We start from the raw sequence: 19288 nt of genomic DNA on the forward strand, positions 1-19288 counted from the left end.
GGGGGGGGGGGGAGGAGTTGGCGAGAGCCCCGATAAATGCAAGTTGTTTCCACCCGGAGATCAGCATCAAAGTTTCTACCTAACTCTGAAAAGGCACAGCGAAATACAAAGTCCGCTGCAACTTATCTTGTGAAGGACCTCCGTCTGAAATCAGTTTTGCAGTTTGGAGCCATGATAGGTCAAGCTGATCCTAACAAACTCTACGATGGGACCAAACAGTCATGGAAACGCTGAAGAAAGCAGGTATAACAGATCCAACATGAGTCATACAGCTGATTGTAGTCAGCATTTTGACTCCATTTGTTTCCTACCCTTATAGTAGACGTACGTCCAAAGACGACTTTCTGAGAGTTTCATCAAAATTCTTCCAATTACATAACAACCTGCCTTTTATAGCGGTGGTTGATAAAGATGCTGCATTTACTGGCTCAGCGGAATCGTGTTTGTCACAGAGATCTGACAGGGATATCCGTCAACAATAAATGGAAATTAAAGGAGAAACATGTCCCGCTGCACAATTTTTCACCGAAAAAAACAGCCTAACTTCTTGATTTTTGCCATAGATCATTGTGAGAGTGCTAAACTGGCTGTCAATAATTCAGTCACACTGAGCCCTTACAACCCTTTCACAATAAAAGATCTTGTTTAAGGCAGGCGTATATGTTTTATGTGCGAAACGCAAAGCTTGATGCAGAGCTAACCTGCACCTTTCAGTTTCTGTGCATCCCAGAGGATAATTCATCACTGCTAATTACCCAACTTAATCTTGGCGCTGCGTCCAATGAGCGTGCACATTTAATGACGCATGGATGGGTGTCGGATGAATGAGAAAACCATGAAGATTTCTGCAAATACGTGACAGTTCAGAAGCTGAACGCTGAGCGCTGAGCTGCACCTTAATGTTTGAGTTAAATCCTCCAAATAACCTGAGACCCGAGGACTTTAAGGCTCAGTCCATTAAAATTATCAGCATAAACTATGCAAATCAACACAAAGTGAAGGGGTGTAAAGTTACAGAGCGTTACAGAAACAGGAAAAAGAGTCGAGCTGTGTTTCCAGATCAATAGCAGTAAATAAAAGTGAGCAGAATGGAATGACAGAAGGAGCAGGACCTTCCATACATCTAATTTAAACAGTAAATAAAATCCTAAGTGATTAGTTTGAAATATCAATCATCATTTATACACAAACAAGCTCAAGTTAAAGTGGAGTTATGCAGAGATGGGAGGAAGCTGCAGCCGTATAAGAAGATTGGGTTTCATGAATGAAGCAGCTGAGGATATTTTCATGCAACACAAACCCCCTCACCCCTTCCTCTCCCCCACATCCCTGCTCCTCAACCCGAAGCACAAACAGACACGAGATACTTTTTATTTTTCAGCTGGGGGGGTAAAAAAAAAGGCCTGCAGGCTGTGTTGTAGTGTCCAACCTTGTGGGTGCGCGAGAAAAAGAAACATATGGGTATCGTTTACACAAATGGGCTGCATAAATGTGCGAGAGCCAGACAAAATATGGAATCTGAGCCGCGGAGGCAGACGAGGCCTTTTTTTCTTTCTGTGTTTGTGATGTTCGAACATGTGCGTTCTGCTGATGGATAACAGTCAGTGTCTGACTGCAAATAACCTAAATTATAACATTTACATAAACTACACGTGAGACGATGATGGAATCGTTGGCTGGATTTGTCTAAACAAGCTCTTTGAATTACTCAAATTATAAAACTTAAACAGGAAATGAATACATTATCCTTTTAAATCAAATTTACTCATCTATATGTCAATATTTAGACCATTTATGACAAAATGTAGGTATGCCTACTGGGATTTCTGAGCCTATTATCTTGTAAAACTCAGGAGTTTGTGTTAATTTCTATTAAATCCAGTATTTTACTTGATATTTGTCAATCTGAGCCAAATAAAGTTGACCAATCAGAGCAGAGTTAGCTTTTCAACAAGGCAGCAGCCTCCATGGCCTCTGATATTTGAGAGTTTGATATGTTGGGTTTGTTTTATCTGAGCTCCTCCTTTTGGTTTTTGTGATTTTGCACGTTTTGGTCCAGGATTGGGCTGGTCTTGTCACACTGTCTTCTTTGTTTAAACAGGTTTTAAAGTGAAGAATTAGCCTAATTCTTTAAAACGGCTGAACGCTTTATTTTTTTTCTGTCCTCATAAAAACAATGAACGATCCTTTGCAAAAACGAAACTGAATGTTGTAAAGTGATGCTTATACAGTTTAATAAAATGTAACTGGTGTTTAAATCTTTAAAAAGTCAACAAATTGCAGAACTAATTAGGCTTAAACAGACGTCTGAGCAGACAAAAACCACGCCACAGCGAATCCAGAAGACTATTCTTGTCTTAATACTCTGTAACATTCGCACTTTTATATGAAATGATTACATAAACTGCTTTTTGTTTCAGTTATCTTTTAGACAAGGCCTCTCGATGCACAGCGAGGAGCCGACTGCACGAGGTTTTTATTTGATGTGATGTTTACCGCCTCCTTGACTGAGCTGTGCTGATATGGAGCCGTCTCATCAACTGGAAGACTCGAATAGAAAAAGAAATCTGCATTTGACCTCCTCTGGAGCACGGAGATCAAAATAAAACCAGTTCACAAAAGCCGTGTTTTGATCTGCTCTGAACCTCAGCAGCTTCTGCACCTGTCAAAAGTTCCCCTAAGAGGTTTTATAAGAGTCAAAAAAAAGTCTTTGTCATCACCAGAGCTGGCTAAGTTGTCATCTTTCAGCGTTTCATTTTCTCCACAAACTTACCGTAAAGGTAAATGAGTGGAAATCTTGAGGTATAAAATGAAAATCTCATTGTTAAGAACAGTACAGTACATTCAGTTTGACTTAAAATGCTTTGGAGGGGTGGGGGAAGTGTTGGGTAAAATGAAATTATCAACTCAAGACATACGTCAAGTGTGCCTGAATCTCCGTAAGTATAGTGCATAATAAATGGTTATGTTTGGATGAATAACTGACTTCAGGACAAACAAGCAGGAGAGTAAAACATGTTATACTCACGGTATAATTCCTTATATATCCCAGCTTGGGTATAAAAGAAAAAAAGAGATTGTTTAACCACAGTAAATGTGTGGAAGTAAAAGCTCAGTGAAAACGTTTATGCCTCAAGCATCATGATGAGCAACAGATTTAGAAGTTGATCGGCTCGGTGACATTGGATGTAAAATTAATTTACATTTATTTTATTTAACCTTTCATTTTTAAAACATTTTATATTTTTGGTAAATCTTTAACATCTTGGGCAAAACATAAGTGATAACTGCCAAAGCGACAACAATAAAAATCTTTTTTTAAGAGTATAAAAACTACAATTATTTGGTCTTAAGATACTAAATAAATCATCCTTTAATTTTTACCTGTTTCCTGTTTGCAACTGACATAAGCTTTAAATTATAAAAAAAGATACTATATAAAATAAATAAAGCCATTTCTTTGTGTATGTAGCTTTTGTAGGTTAGCTAATAAACAATAAAATGTGGCTAGCAGCGGCTTCTCAGTTTAGCTAGCCTGATGCTACAGTTAGCTAGCATATTTTTGGGGGGAGGTGCTAATTCTAAAATAAACACTTCATTATAAAAACTAAAAAAACAAGAAATTATGTAAAATAAAATGACTGTTTTCTTGGTGTAGCATTTTCAAGTTAGCTTGAAATCCAAAGAATTTCACAGCAATTTGTCAGCTTGGCTAGGCTAATGCTAATTAGCATTTAGCCTAGCCAATTAATTAGCTGAACTGTTGCAGGTAGCTAGCATGCTACCTTGGTGGTGTGCTAAATCTATTAAAAAAATATCTATACATATATACATAGATACATACAAGCATCAAATGTTTTCTTTACCTAATAACATAAATTTTAAAAAGTTATTAGTTAAGACCAGAAAACTTCCAATGAAAAGAAGAAACTAATCCTGGTGGAGGACCTAATTGCCATTATTCTACATGTTGTCATTTCCGTTCCCGTTTCACCAATTAGGACGGTTACATGAAACTAAACCTGCTAATAAACAAAATTAAAGTTAAAAAAACCCCATGAGATAGTAAAACTAGACCACTGGTTAAGAACTGATTATCAGGAGAGAAACACGTTCCTCTTTACTTTGTGTTTTAAACCAAATTATGTTGCGTTTGCACACATATAACCTGTGCTGGCAAAACGGCTGCAATCAAGCTAGTTTTGTTTAGGAGGGTGCTAGTTTGAAAACTTGATTTTTATTGGTCCAGAATGATGTCATTGGAAATAAATTTAAAAACGGGACATGTCAAAGCGTCACAATGACTTCAAACATTACACCAAGGTATTTCCTAGGACTACGGCAGAGAAAAATGGCCACTTTTAGCAGAAATTATAAAGCCTATAAGACAAAATATTATGTCTAAAGACAAACCTTTAAGGAAACTTTGATTTGAAGGTAGATTTGGATCGCTAGATGGATGAAGATTTATACAAATCTCAATTACGGCAAGAAAAAAATCGATATTTTCCGTTATTTTGCACTACAGTGAGTGCTCTCTCTGACTCATTTTGCCAGCACGGGTCACATAAAGTGTTAATTACATGTCACCACCGTGGAAACGATGCCAGAGGAAAGTCAATCAGCAAACACAAAATTCCCACGAGCAGCTAATGGCTGACAATTAACCACATGTGGAAGTCCCCGTGGTGGAAGAGAGTACAGTTTAGACTTAAAGTCAAAAGCGGACGATAATCGTTCTGCCTTCATTTTGTCCTTTTATTAACTTGTTTTGTTTTCTCTCGGTTAGCTAAATAGTTTTTGCTCTCTATTTGAAGGTCACTGGTCACGCTCGTTTACAGAACTAAAAGCAGAAATGAGGAGGAGTGCTGAACTTTAAAGAGCACCGACTATCTGTGCTCATATTTTGTCTGGAGCTGCCTGACACGTAACATAATGGCCCCGTTCTTCCCGGCCCCTTGAATTAGCGAAACATGTAAAAAACACTGCAGAGAGGTGTGTAACTTAACGCATATTTTGGATGCATCAGTGTCATATTCTTCACTGATAACGCCGACATAAAGTCTCTCTGCAGAGTCTCTAAAACGCGTCACATCAAAGTGTCCAGCTGATGAGAAGAGAAGGCTTCCTACCTTGTTCCTCTTGAAATAAGCTCTGCGGCAGGCGGCAAAGCATTTCTCGCTGCAGAAGCTCTTCAGCTCGCTCCCCATGCTCAGAGAATAGCGTTTGACACCAACCTTCTGGCACCAGGCGCACATGATCTGCACACTTGATCCATCTTCGTCTAAAAAAAGAAATAAAACACACAAAAAAAATTAACCCAAGACTGAAAGACAAGGACGGATAGGACTGTTTAAGCCAATTTGTTATATATTCTGGACTGTATTTTAAGCACTGCATGTAAAAGTCTGTAAAAGTAAACCTAAAATGAGAACTATATGAGATACAGCAGTACAGGATGTTTACGCTCAGGAGGTAAAGATGGACTGTGGCATATTATTTATAAGTGTATGGTATTTTTCCCGTAACGTATTTATCTTGCAGCTCTGCTAAAATTTACAATCTGCGCGTGGATATAAATTAAACAAAGGAGTCGCCGGGTCAAATAAAAAATACAAACCACCCAAAGCAAAAAACACAAGTTTGAGTAAATCCATTTTTTCTTCAAATATAGTTTGTTTAAGAGTTAATTCGGAGGAAACGTCAGCGCGGTTTGGCTGTGTGGTCATTCTGGTTGACAGATTATTTTAACAGCCCCTCTGTGACAGGGAAATGCCTCTCCTGTGGTAAACTGTGACTGTTGATGATGAGCTTTGGGCTTTTAGTGCAGTCGTTGCTGAAATCTCCAATATTCCCTTTAGTATCACCCAATTATCACATTAGGGCTGTGTGTGGATGTGGTGGTGGAGGTGGGGGGGGGGACAAGACACAGGCCCATTAGTTTTTCACCTCGATTCACTTCTTTATCACTGCTGGAAGGGCTTTTCACCTCCTCCGGAGCTTAATGGATCCACAGGGCCATCAGATTCTAAGTAAAGACTAACTCACAATTAAGGGGAGAAACTCTCTTGGGTCCTAAAAACAGCAAAGCGAGCTCGGCCCGAACATTTCTTATCAGTCCTTCCCTTCTGCTTTCTGTCTAACTCTGTTTGAAGCTCACTGTGGCAGTAAGAGAAAGGGAATAGTTTTTAACGCTGACCATTCAGGTGAATCAGAGTTTGGAGACTGAAGGTCAGAGAAACCCTGTTTTCTTCTAAGAAACTCATCTCGGTTTATTTACAGTACGTCTGCATGAGGGAGGAAATTATGCCTGCAATTATGCAGCCTCCATACTGGATGCCATCATCATTTGCCATACCTGCATCTCAAAGAGTCCTTTGTGGACATGAATAATTTAGAGCGTGTGTGGACGTGGGGACAGCAGAGGGTGGAAGGGTGGGGGGGGAGTTGAAGGCGGTGTCAGGACGGGTGGTTAGATGCCGCTGGGCTCTAAGTGGGACCGCACCATCTGTTTCCCCGCCCAGGCAGGGCCAGTAAGGACTCCTCTTGGGCGATGCCAAGTAGTCTTGCTCCCTCCACCGGGGAGTAGCAGCCTCCTGTCCACAGCAGAGCTGAGGGATAATGAAGCCCTCCGTCCGAGCACGGACGCCTCCTCAGAGAGCTGATGGGGGAATGCTGACACTTGGGCAGGTGGAGGAAACAAGGTGGACAGCAGGTATACCTCATTAAATGCCCTGCATAAATATTTAGATTTGGTCTCAAAGTGATTGCAAATCAGAAAGTTGTGTTTTAGCTTGAGCGTTTGGAGACCAACTGCAAACGAAACCTTTAACATTTCCTTCTTGTTTTTAGTATTTTTAGCACGACTGAATTAACATCCAGTAAAACTTTTGCTTTACTGCCTCCAAAAATCCACGGCTGTACCTGCAGGGGCCTTGATCAGAGGCGGGGGGACCATGGGGACCATGATGGGCAGGTTGCCGTGCTCCTTTGCGTTGGGCGTGGAGGTGGAGGGTGTGGTGGAGGGCTCCGCGACTCCGTTTCTAGATGCTGGCAAACACAGGGAGCTGTTGGCCCGATCCGGAGAGCCATCATTGTTCTCCATGGAAGCTGGGATTTTTGGCAGCGAGTTTTCTGAACAGAAAAAATATGAGTAAATTAAAAAGAAACAACGAAGAGCTGCTCTCACCGCTAGTTTGGACACAAAATAAGATTATACTGATGTGAAAATTCACTTAATGCTTTTGGGCGAACAGGGTGCACAACATTAAAAAAACCATTACATGAAATCTCAGTAATTTTTTTAAATCAACCACTTCAACTAAAGTTTCACCAGTCAATATCTGCACAAATATGAACAACTTAATCGTGTCTTATCATACTGTTATTTTCTTTAAAAAAGTTTCAGCTGTTTTTTGTTTTAAGGTTTGTTGTTTTGTGAAGAGCAAACAGCTGTTTTTGAATAAAAACCTGCTGACGAAACCAATAAAGACAAAGTTAGCATTAGCTGCTAACTCATGTCATACTTTAAAAAAACTCTTTATTTCTTTTATGAAATAAGAGTTTTAAAAGGTTAGGAATGGATTTAGATTTGCCAAGTGTTCACAAGTATAGTTGTTGAGTTGACTTTTCTGCTTTCCCTTCAGTTGCTCTTCTTCATGTTTTTGACTTAGCTGCATTTTTTCGGATGGTTCGGGATTTATAACCTCCTATTTGTTCATGAAGATGTACTAAATTATGTACCTACAAGTCAGAGGACCCGGGGCTTTATTTAAGGCCCGAAAAAGTCTACCACTCACATGTCAGCATATTGTGTCGAGCTTACGCCAGTTTGATTTGCTTTTAAGCAGAACACAGTGACTTCATTATTAATTATTAATAAAGCAGGCCAGAGATAAAACAGCTCACTGTCTGCTGGACTCGCCTACCTTTGAGGACAGAGATGTGCTGAGGCATCTCTCCAATGTCCAGGTTGTCAGAGTCCCTCAGCTCCACCTTGTCATAGCCGTACCAACCCAGCAACTCATTCATGGTGTTCTCGGCGAAACTCTGCAAACAAAAGACAGAGAGGATTTACAACCCAGCTCTTCAACCAGAATATAATACTCAAACACATTTTGGTTTAAGGCTACTTCTTACATAACAGCAGTCTGGTATGTGTTTCATTTGCTTGTTATCTCTTTCAGTTTGTCCAAAATATTGTGTTTTTTTCCCAACAATGAGCCAGAAAAGTCAAAACCCCCACCAGAATTTCAACACAGGTCCCATTTTAACAAAAACAATTCAAACTAATTCAATCTTTTCCCCAGCTATCTGGACTAGTTTAAGAATCTGCTTCATCACAGATGCTTGCAATTTACTCAAATATTCTAAATAATGTCTAAGAGCCCAACAAAATCTAAAAAAATATCACATATATTTACTTTTTTATGGGACCGATTCATAGAAAATGCCCTACTGACTCTGTATCGCTGGCGCATGCGCATAAGGACCGAAAAATACTCAATTTTAGGGCTTAACTATAACGGTTTTTTATTTTCTCCAAAACTATAAGTAACAACATACTTACAATGACGGAGCTGTTTGTACAAATAAAATCCAACTGAAATAAAAAATAAGTGTTCCTTAACCAGAAACAAAGCTCATCTGTTTTAGTGTGCCTCAAAACAATAAGTGCGCTAACACGTCACCAGTTTAAACGTTAGCCGCTATTAGCTTGACATACCTCCGTAGTTTTCTTGTAGTAGTCTCTTTAAACCTTTTGTGCTGTCATTTGTAAACACTTTACTATTTTATTTTACAAAAAAGTAAACTTCTAAACTTCTTTAAGCGGTTAAAAACGTTTACATCGAAGACATGCTAAATCCTACATGCTACATGCTAGCTGAATTTTTTTTTTTTATTAATTCTTTTAACATACAAAAAACATTATAATGACAACTTCACAATCAACAATCTTTTCAGAAAATATATATACAAAAACACCTCCCCAACATGCTAGCTGAATACTAACAAATTACCGATGGTGCGTTCACTTACTCGCCAAATAAAATCGGATTTTTTAGTATCGATCGAGCCATTCAAGCTTAAAGTTGTTTAACTTTTAGTTTTTAGATCTTCACTGCTGTTTTGTTTGGTTTACACTGCAAAAATGTTAAGAATACATCAAGTTTGTGTTTGAGATGTAACATCTCAGTCATGCTGTAGAAAGTCTTTTTATGGTAAATAAAATAAACCTCTGATTAGTTCATGTCAGACAGGTAAATATAAAGCCCCAAATGAGAGGTTTTCAACGTTTTCTCTCTGGGTAGCATGACTCCACACTGCTGTAGCTTTTACAACATCATATTTTGGTGTTCGGCTTTAATTTCCAGCCATCACTGCAGTGCAGATGTCAATATAAATATATAAATCTCCATGCAGGTGAAACATTAAAGTGTTCCCTCCATAACAACCTCTCACAACACAGTCAATAAATGCTTTACTCCAAACAAAACCATAACCCGTCTAATGCAGATAGCCCATTATCACCATACATCTCTCAGCTGGAACTTTCCCAGAAGCTCCTGCTCAGTGAACCGTTGCTGCGGTAAATGGTTCAGCTACTCTGAAACACGGATGGAAATGTTCTTTGAGAGAATGAATCAGCTGTAATTATTCAGCCCGTGTGATGAAATATTAGTCACAGGTCGCTAAACGATCAGCGGTGCTCAAACTTTCTTTTTCATTCTAACAGAAACACTTAAAAAGTTCGGTACCGTTGCTTGTGGTTGTGTTACAAGGACAAAATAAGGATGCGGTGCATCACAGGACACATGTCAGCTCATTAATCTGTAACCAGTCGCACCTTAATGCGTACATTATCTCATCGTGGCAGCAGCTGTCTCTCAATCAAGCAGCTAAATGTCATTTCTAACCAGCTCCTGTCCATGTGGAGCACCTCAGAGGGTTTCAGTGGCACACAGAACATCTGAATTTATGTTGTTAGTGGCACCAGCAGGCAGCCCTGCGCTGACCTACCTTCCTCCTCATGAGAGAAACATCATCACTAATCTGTGGTCTTTCCTTCAAACTGATCTACTACTAAACACAATAGTAGATTCCTGGTTCTTTCATTTAAAGCTGCTCCAAAAATTAAGCTTCTGCTGGAGACAGTAATACGCAAGTTTAACTTCAGTGTGTTTTTAAGTCTCCCAGCAGTTCTGTCCCCTCTTATCTCTCTGAACGGCTGCAGCCATGTGCGCCTCGGCGCCCTCGGTCAGCAGGCCCTGAGTTTCTAACGAGCTCAGAGGTGATGGAGCTTTTTTTCCCGCTCCAGGTCCAAAACTCTCAGGCAGGCTCCTTCACTTCCTCGTTTAAAAACATACGTTTACTTGCTGGCCTTCAACCCAGTGTGACTGTGACCTTATTTTACTTTTATTTATCTGTTTTATGCGTTTACTTCTGTAGATTTATGTTTTTTTTCATCTTTTGTCCCATGCTCGTTTGTTTTATTGTGCAGCACTTAAAAGCGGTATCTTATGTTAACATCTAAGATGTTTTATACCAACAGATATGAGAGATTAAATCCTCAATAAGTCCTGATTTATTCTGAGGAAGTCCTCAGAAGTGTCCCTTTTGTGCTGACTGGGACTGTTCCTAAAATTTAATTTGAGAAAAAGAGGAAAAAAAAAAAAAAGAAAATCTAAAAGGTCCTAATGAAGACAGGATGGGGGTGTTTTTATGGTTACATTTAAACAGTTTGTGCAGCAGCCACAGCCTGACGTGGTTAATGAAGATTTAATCAGCACGAAGTGCTTTAATTACTTATTAAAGTGAGAAGAAGTCCTCGCAAACAGTCGTTCAGGCTGCTGTATAACTGGGACACTCAGAACAGGAGAGCATGTTGGCTCAACTTCCTGGTTTTCAGAGAAAAAGATTGTGAAGTTTCAGATTTGTTTCTCATCACTTTGTCCAGAAGTTGACGGTATTTTACGCAGAAGACAGACTAAAACCTCTAAATGCTGGGAAGGATTTATTAACGAGGGCTGACAGGAGTTATTGATCACTTTGTTACGAGACACCGCTGTGGCCAGACACTAAGCGAGCGGACGGAAGGTGCGTGTCGTCATGTTGTGTCTGCAGGAAGCTCTGAGCTCACATCGGGCCAAAGTGTTGGAGTTTTCGTGACGTTCTGATCACAGATTGCTGCGTTCGACAACAAGGTTCGAAGTGACTGTTTCCAGCAAACCAGATCTAATCCAGATCAGTGGTAAAAACGGAGAAGGCTGTTAACGAGGACGGCGGATGTTTGCAGATGTGACGAAGGCGCTGAGTGACAGCAGAGCTCCTTCTGCCTGAAGCTTCCTGGGAGTCAGATTTTACTCCACGAGCTGAAGTTTGGTCGTGACAGCTACAAATATAACACCGGTGTCACTCGTGGAGACACTCTGTGAGCAACATGTTCATATTAACATGCAAATGAGCAAAAGACTTAAACTTTTATCCTGTTTCTCCTTATTATTATACGGATTGAGCTGGTTTACACGTACAAATGTTTCTAACTGCACTGTGATCTCACATAAAGTTTACATCTAGGTTTTAAGTTATCCAGACAGCATGCATGTAGGTTTATTTCTGCCTTTTAAGGAAAATCAATAATAATACCAAATATAAAACATGAGAAAACAGCGAACTAGACAGCTCAGTGGTTGCTGTGACTGTAAAACATTGTTTTACAGTGTAAAACTTGAATTTGTGAGTTTCTTTATTAGAGCAACACTTGTAAAAACACTTGTAATTTAATTTGAAGTGTGCCCCTGAAAGCTCTTCATTTGAAGAAATTTTAAAAAAGCATTAGACCTCGATGTGAAACGAGGGGGAAAGATCTGCTTGGTTTGGTGCAGATGGAGGTAGAAGGATGGATCTAAATGCTGGAGGCTGGCTGGTAAAAGTTGAATAAAGTTTTATTTTAGCAGGAAAAATAATCACTGCTTCGGCGGGAACGACAGATAAATTATCACAACCAAACAACAGCGATCCCAAAAACCTTGAACCTAAATATCAACTGGACTAATCAACAGAATGCAACGCTGCAGGGCTTTTCAAAATAAAACAGGAAGAGGAAATTACGAATTGAACCAAAAGCCAGAACCTAAATTTAATGAAGCTACAATCAAACCTTAAAGAAGCAAACAAAAAATAATAATAATAACGCAAACACACAAAAAAATGCTATCAAAAACTAAATAAAAGACAAACTGAAAACAAGAAACTGAAATAAACCAAGCTCAGACACCACAATTTGACCTAAATTGAAATATAAAATCCTGTGTGGCAACAATTAAATGTCTGTATTGTTGCACCAATTAAGTTCAAATCTCATGTTGAATCATTTTTGTTAAATATTTCCTGTTTCAGTTCAAAACAACTCACCTAATAATAATAATATTAAGCTCATCTTTTCTTGTTTTTTGTTTCTAGGTTACACAACGTCCTTCAAAAGCCTCAAACATCTGTAGAAATAATAATAATAATAATGATTATGATGCCTATTTTAGACGCTGAAGGGAATCTTACTGAAGTTTATTTTATGAAACGATCTTAAAGTTTTACCCAACATTTATAACTACTTCTGCATACTTTAAGCTATTTTAATCGTTCATATATCAAAATGTTCAGCTCATTTAGGAGATAGATGCTGTGAGTTTTGGTTTTTGTAACTTTTATACTTTTTATAACATTTAACTTTATTTACAAAACTTTTCCCCATAGACATACTTTGAGATCTCTTAAAATCCTTCAAAAACATTGTCCTGTTTGAAATCTGCTTCAGGAAACCTGCTCTGTTTTTATCTTCTTCTGCTACTTTCAGCTTTCAGATCACCTTTTACAACTTTTAGTTAGCATTTTGCCACTTTTAGCTTTACAGCATTCTGTTAATTTCTAATTTTGACAATTCAGTTTCAGCTTTTTGACAACTTTCAGCAATTTCTCTAGTTATAAATTACTTTACTGAATGTTCTCTCCATCAATTAGTTCATATTTAGAGAAAAGAATACAAAATATTCCCTTTTAAAATTTCGTTAAAAATAGGGAAAACAACCTAAAAATGACAGAAATGATCAGTGTTTTGTTGATCATTCAGCTGTTTTAGCTAAACAGTCTCTGACTCATCAGATCTACACAGAAAAGCTATAAAATCTGAGTTTTTTAATGTAAAAATGGTCTGAAAAGAGGCAAACAGGAGTGCAGACATTTGTCCAAGTGTAAAGGTGAAAGGAGGAGAAAATCCTCCTTTTGACGGAAGGAGTTGGAGCAGAACGTCAGCCCGAGGAAAACGGATATAAGCTGTAAAGTAACCACACGAGGAAGAGAAGAAAAAAAACACAGCATCCCTGTGTCTCCCCTTCCTTCCTACCATCCTGTCCTCTGTGTCACCCTACTACTTTCAGAAAGTACGAGTGTTATTAAGAGCGCAATCTAATCCTTGCTGGCAGCTCATCAAAGCTGTGGCACCAACTTTGGCTGTAGATGAAGAGGCACCGAGGCAGCTACAGATGTCTATATGCTCCTCTGGAGGTCTATAAAGGGCTTCAGCACAAACTAATTACGACGATCAGCTCTATTTACGATCTGTTTAGGTGAAAACGCGGCTGAGCTGCGGCTCGGACATCTTTATGAATCAAACTTGGAGAAGTTTGGGGAGCTTCTTGTTGGCTGCTTCACTTCACCACTGGATGAGTCTGAGTGAAACGTTCAGAAAGTAAACAACGGATGGACCACTGTGACTGAGCAGCCAGCACAAAAACGACTCAGTAACTCAGTCAGTTTTACAGATATCGAGCGTTTGACCAAAAGGCTGCAGCTCAACACAAGACCTCAGTTTAAAGCAGGAAAGGAAAGTTTTATAACCTCGCACCTGACCATGACAGCATGTTGGAAAGCCTGCACTGAAAGATTAGGAGTTAGTATCTGAAAGTCCTGTCTTTAAGAAAGAAATGGGATCTGAGAGATGCCTCTTTCTTCAGCTGATCATGACGAGTTTTCCGTTACGTCCTTGTTGGAGCTAAGATGTGATTTTTTCTTTTCGTCAAACTGCGTTAAATATTGATGCACCCCTGACATATTTTTAGCACCTTGTTAGGATGAAGTCCCGCTCCCACAGAGACCTCCTTCTTGTTTCCCTCCTGTGAGACCCTGAACATGGTCAGCAGGGTTTGTGGTGATGATGATGGTGGGAAACCGATACCCTGCGGTTGGAAACCAGAGCAGGTCACAGAACACCGTGATAAAATTCCCGAACCCACACGCCAACATTCCCTCTGCTTCCTCCGGTTTTCCACTCCCCTGCTGCCGCTCCGTCTCCTCTGCTTTCATTCCCCTCCACTTTCCCTTGATATCCGATCCAGCGGAGGCGCTCAGGTTACAGTTTTTACAGCTTTAGCCAGACCGGCCCTGTATACATTCCTTTCTCCCCTTGTTTTTTAGCCCACTCCTCCTTCTCCTGGATTACTCACTGAGGGCTTATTTTACCACATTAAGAAACTGTCAGACTGTTTGGTTTGTCAGAGGATCTCCTCACAAGGGCACATTGTGCATCCGTCTGTGTGTGTGTTTTTGTCTCTAATTTTGGTCTGAAACCGATGCTCTGTTTTGTTCGAGTCGAACAGTTCTGCAGCAAAATATCAATGCGCTGAACTATACTTAAATAGTCGGGCAGGGTTAGAATTACTCAGCCCTAAGTGATGTCAGCTGCAACAAGTTTAATGTAAAACAGCCAGATTTACATGCTTTACACATCGTATCCAAAGGGTGAAACAATTTCAAACATTAGGGTCTTTTTTCTGGTAGAACTGCTTAAATAAAGGACCCAAATGCAGGTGTACAGCCATCAGGGTTAGCGATGGGAACTCGGATCGTTTGGCTCAGCTCCTAAACGGCTCCTGTAGTAAAGAGCCGAGGGTGAGGTCTTCATCATTCTGCTGATGAAGACGAACAGCAGTGTGTATACGTGATGCAGCCAGGTGTCAGGGCTGCACCACGGGCTGCGATCCAACCTGTTCAGCCTTTTTAAAAACTGTTTTGACACCTTAACTGCATCTGCAACTTCTCCTTGTATTGATGGCTACAATCTACAGCTGCTTTGCCTTCTGCAGCCCTCATTTCTTCCAAACAGACAGACTTTTTATTGTTTTTCTTTATAATTTTTGTTCTAAGCAGTCTTGATCAAGCTCTTCAGGCTTTCTTAAGCTCTTTCCAAGCTGATGTTTGGAGTTTGGCTGATTTCTGCAGTCGTTTCTAGTCCAGTACATGATTACTTTCAGAGGAATGTCTTTGTTTTTTACTGTTAAACCGTTTACCACTGACATTTTTACTCAATTAGATATTAAACCAGCTCCTAAACTCAATGGAAGAACCAGTGTTGCTTCCAGACAACTGATTTTTAAGACTCATCCCTCCCTCCCCAGTGCCCAGCATAGGTCCTGGCAGCTCCATGACTTCTGCTCCGCCGAGTTTTGCCTCTTATTTCCAGGACACTCCCATTTGCAGCGGTGCTAATGCCTGAGGCGAATCAAACGAACTTTTAATCACTGAGATCTACAACGGTCCTGACTGGAGGATGACCCGTACGAGTTCTTCTAGTCAATGAAATCAGGGCAGCTGACGGCCAATAAACTCCAATTTCTTTGGTCAACGTGTATTTTTTATTTAACAACTTTAATTATAACTGCTTAACTTGATTAAATGTATATTTACCAACCCTTGGAGGAACTTGGAGACTTAAAAAATAAAAAGTAAACAAGAATTCTTGCTTAACACAAACACATTATGAGCTACAGTAACCTAGAGCTGCTGCTGCTTCACTTTCCTACTTGTCTGCACAGACATGGCTTTTTAACAACTTCTGTATTTTAAAGTGGCCTGTTTAAATCAGTTTGCAGATTAATTGGTCTACCTCTAGTCCTGATACATCATTGCTGACTGGTTTTAAAATAAATCCTGTCAGTTTAGATGCTTTCTTAGCTCCCTTTCCTTTCTTCTTCTTCTTCTTTGTCATATTTTCTAATTTTTTGCCACACAGGACGATAAAGACCCTCCCTCAGGCTGCAAACACTGACCCAAAAGATGCAGGCCCCAACGAATTAAAACCTATCTCTCACTTATCTCACATTTTTCTACATATTGAAAACAAGGCAAAACTTACATTCATTAAAAAACAAAACTCTAAACCTCTGAGCTCTGAGCTGCTTTCAGCCATTTGGAAAGTCTGGGGTAAAAGACAACTTAAAGAACTGATTTTAAACCGTATCTTTAGGCTCTCAGCCTGTCGTAAAGGCAGTCTGTTCCCGTTTCTTTAGCTGAATGCATTAAAAATACAAAAGGCAGCAGTTTGATTAAGAGAAAACAGGATTTTAGCACCAACAATATTTTCCAAAGAGCATGATGTACAATGTGTTTTTCAAAAATATGAGATATTTATGCACGTGGAGAACAGAAGTTGTCTGTAAATGAATGATATGTAACAGTTGTGGCCAAAAATAACAGGAAACAATCCTGAAAAAAACCTGAAACAGGAACTGACAGATGTCTCTTAAACAAGCTAATGTAACGTTGGCTGTCAGGAAGTCAGTCCTATGGAAGCAAAACAGCGAGGAGAAAATAGACCAAATACCAAATTACACAAGAAACTCTAAAAAAATCCAGACAGACCTGATGACAAATTACCCAGCTTCCATCAAATGAGATGTTTAACTGACACGTCACCGCTTCCAAACATGTTATAAAAGATGTCAATTTGCCGAATGTCATAAAATCTATCATCAAACAGGAAAATACCAGACCTGCAGATAAAACATCCTCTCTGAATGATGACTGGCATCGTGCAATTACACTGTGATGAATTATCATAGTGTGTTTTTATTTATTTATTTATTATATGTTAGAATAAAAAATGTTTTCTGTAAGAAAGAGACAAGAATCAATCATGGACACGGGCCACAATTTGACAAGATGTCACCTCCCTGAACCAAAATGCTGATTTTTTTTGTGTGTATTTTAAGAGCTTTTTCTTTTTTTTTTTTTTTTTTTTTAAGAAAATGTATTCATAAAGAGACCCTCCCCTCCTGGTCCCCACCTCCCATCAGCTTCCATCAGGACCAGAAAACCAGAGGATGAAATTTGTCCAAAGATAAAAATGCTTTTACTTTCATCAACACTGACTGAATTTTAATAACAGATCTATGAAGACTGGAGGCACCTCCTGAACAAATAAATCCTCTTTTTTTTTGCCTTTTTTAAAGTAGTCCATGCAGGAAACAAGCATGCTGTTTGGAAACGATCCACACACACAGGACAAAAGGTTTGATTCCAGAGGTTGTCTTGCAGCCAGCCTTTAAATAAAAAACCCCATCAGAATTCATGCAGTTGTTTTCGCTGCACATCCATCCCCTTACAGTAAAAACACCGGCCGCTTCTGCGCCTCCAGCCGAATGTGTACAAACAATGAGGGGATGCAGACAAAGCGGGCTGCCTCACACACACACACACACACACGCACGCACACGCGACAGGAACACTTTCATTCTTCACAAACGAACCGCACGGAGCTCAGATGGAAACAACAGATTCTAAAAACGTGCGCGGAGGAAACGAACACGATGTGCTGCCGCTCGGACGCGTAAAAAGCCCACATCAGCCGGGCGCACATCTGGATCTCACGCCTCTGGGCAGCTGGTCAACACACACACACACGCAGAAACGCAGACACAGAAAAGCATCGCGAACAGATGAGTGTTCCCCCATTGATTCGCTAATTGCGCGCTCCCTCCGCTCTGGAGTGGAACTTGTATTAATAGTGATAGTAGAGGCTCTGTTGACGCCTTCACTGACGCACCGGATTTTCCATTAACTCTGCCGTGAAAAGGCAGGGCGCACAGGGAGAGCACGAGCCGAAGGGACGCTCCTTTAACTTCACCTCGGAGGAGAAGCGTCCATTGTGCGCCGTGCCGTGCCGTGCCGTGCCGTGCCGTGCCGTGCCGTGCCGTGCCGTGCCGCGCCGCGCCGCGCCGCGTTGCGCTGCGGAGACATTTTCAGCGCCGTGCGCGCAAAATCAAATCAAAGTTTGGTCATCGTGCAGCCAAATGCGCTCCTCCTGAACCTCCCCCCCGGCTGAACACACACAGTCACTCCGGACATACTCTTTACCTTCATCTCTTCGTTTATTTCCCGTTTTACCGGGTGAGCTGGTTTGCGGCTTCTCTTATTTTCCGGAGGTCTGCCCTCTTTTTCCATCTCTGCCATGTTTTCTCTGTGATACTTCTGTCAATATTTGCGGTGAGGAGGGGAGGTGTGTGTGAGAGAGAGAGAAAGAGAGAGAGAGAGGGAGAGAGACAGACAGAAAGAGAGAGAGAGAGAGAGAGAGAGAGAGAGAGAGAGAGACAGGCAGCTGTTTACAGCCGCCACACGCCGGGGGTCTCGGAGCTTTTCAGCGGCCCGTGTGACGCCGGTGATGCCGCCGAGGGCTCGCGGTGCCCGGCCGAGTCAGCCATCTTCTGCCCGTATCCTCTGCGGTCCGCGCGCCAGTGGTGAGCCGCCTCCGAGAGTCAGAGGAGAGGTTGAGTGAGGGGAGAAAACGAGACAGGGGGAGGGGCGTGCGCTGAAACATTATATGACACGTCGGTGATCAGAGGGTTTCTTCTCGGTTCCCCCCCGCGGAGCGCAATCAGAGCGCGGACACGTCCACCCGCCGCCGCCGCCGCCTCTCTGACGGTGCGCAGCAAACAGGTGCTTCAACAGGGCTCTGCTGCTGCTGCTGCTGCTGCTGCTGCTGCTGCTGCTGCTGCCAGGCATTTAACCCTAAAGTTCAGTCAGTGGCGGAGCAACACATTTTTGAAAAGGGAATAAATACATTTTCACATGGTTTTCGGGTTGATTTTTTTTGTCCAGATTTGTCAGAGTCCTGTAAACTCAGTCCTGAAACCGTCTCCATCACTGTGAAATATCCTGGTCCAGTTAGTGAAGCCATTTTGAAATTTTGAGAGACTCTATAATGGTGAGTTAGGGTCAAGATTAAAGTTCTGTGAAGACGTTATTGACTTTCAGCGTTTGTACAGAAGTACAAATTATATTAACCTGTCTACAAAAAGGGTGGCAAGATGTTTGTTTACAGTGCAGCTGCCACCCCGTGCCACCCCCTACAACCACCACTGAGTTGGTTCAGGGACAAAAAAAATCAAGTTAATTTTATTTATTTTAATAAAAGAATTAGTTGGACCCACTTTTACATCCTCCAACCAGAACACTGAGG

The 19288-nt window shown here is 40.8% G+C and overlaps 1 protein-coding gene across 4 annotated transcripts in view; it reads right to left on the reverse strand.

The window, feature by feature from the left end:
• Nucleotides 1-18546, reverse strand: part of sobpa (sine oculis binding protein homolog (Drosophila) a) — a 35588-nt gene extending 17042 nt beyond the window's left edge. For 2 of the 4 annotated variants that reach the window (XM_017426128.3, XM_017426126.3), the window contains exons 1-5: nucleotides 18187-18546; nucleotides 7929-8049; nucleotides 6925-7134; nucleotides 5133-5284; nucleotides 3029-3052 (exon numbers count right to left, since the gene is read on the reverse strand). In XM_017426128.3, the coding sequence (XP_017281617.1) occupies nucleotides 3029-3052; nucleotides 5133-5284; nucleotides 6925-7134; nucleotides 7929-8049; nucleotides 18187-18282 (603 nt within the window). In that variant the 5' untranslated portion in view covers nucleotides 18283-18546. The remainder of the gene's footprint in view (nucleotides 1-3028; nucleotides 3053-5132; nucleotides 5285-6924; nucleotides 7135-7928; nucleotides 8050-18186) is intronic. The other 2 variants (XM_017426129.3, XM_017426127.3) reach the window with 1 other exon arrangement.
• Between the last annotated feature and the right edge of the window lie 742 nt (nucleotides 18547-19288).

Source organism: Kryptolebias marmoratus, linkage group LG10, assembly GCF_001649575.2.
Source record: "Kryptolebias marmoratus isolate JLee-2015 linkage group LG10, ASM164957v2, whole genome shotgun sequence".
Lineage (NCBI taxonomy): Eukaryota > Metazoa > Chordata > Actinopteri > Cyprinodontiformes > Rivulidae > Kryptolebias > Kryptolebias marmoratus.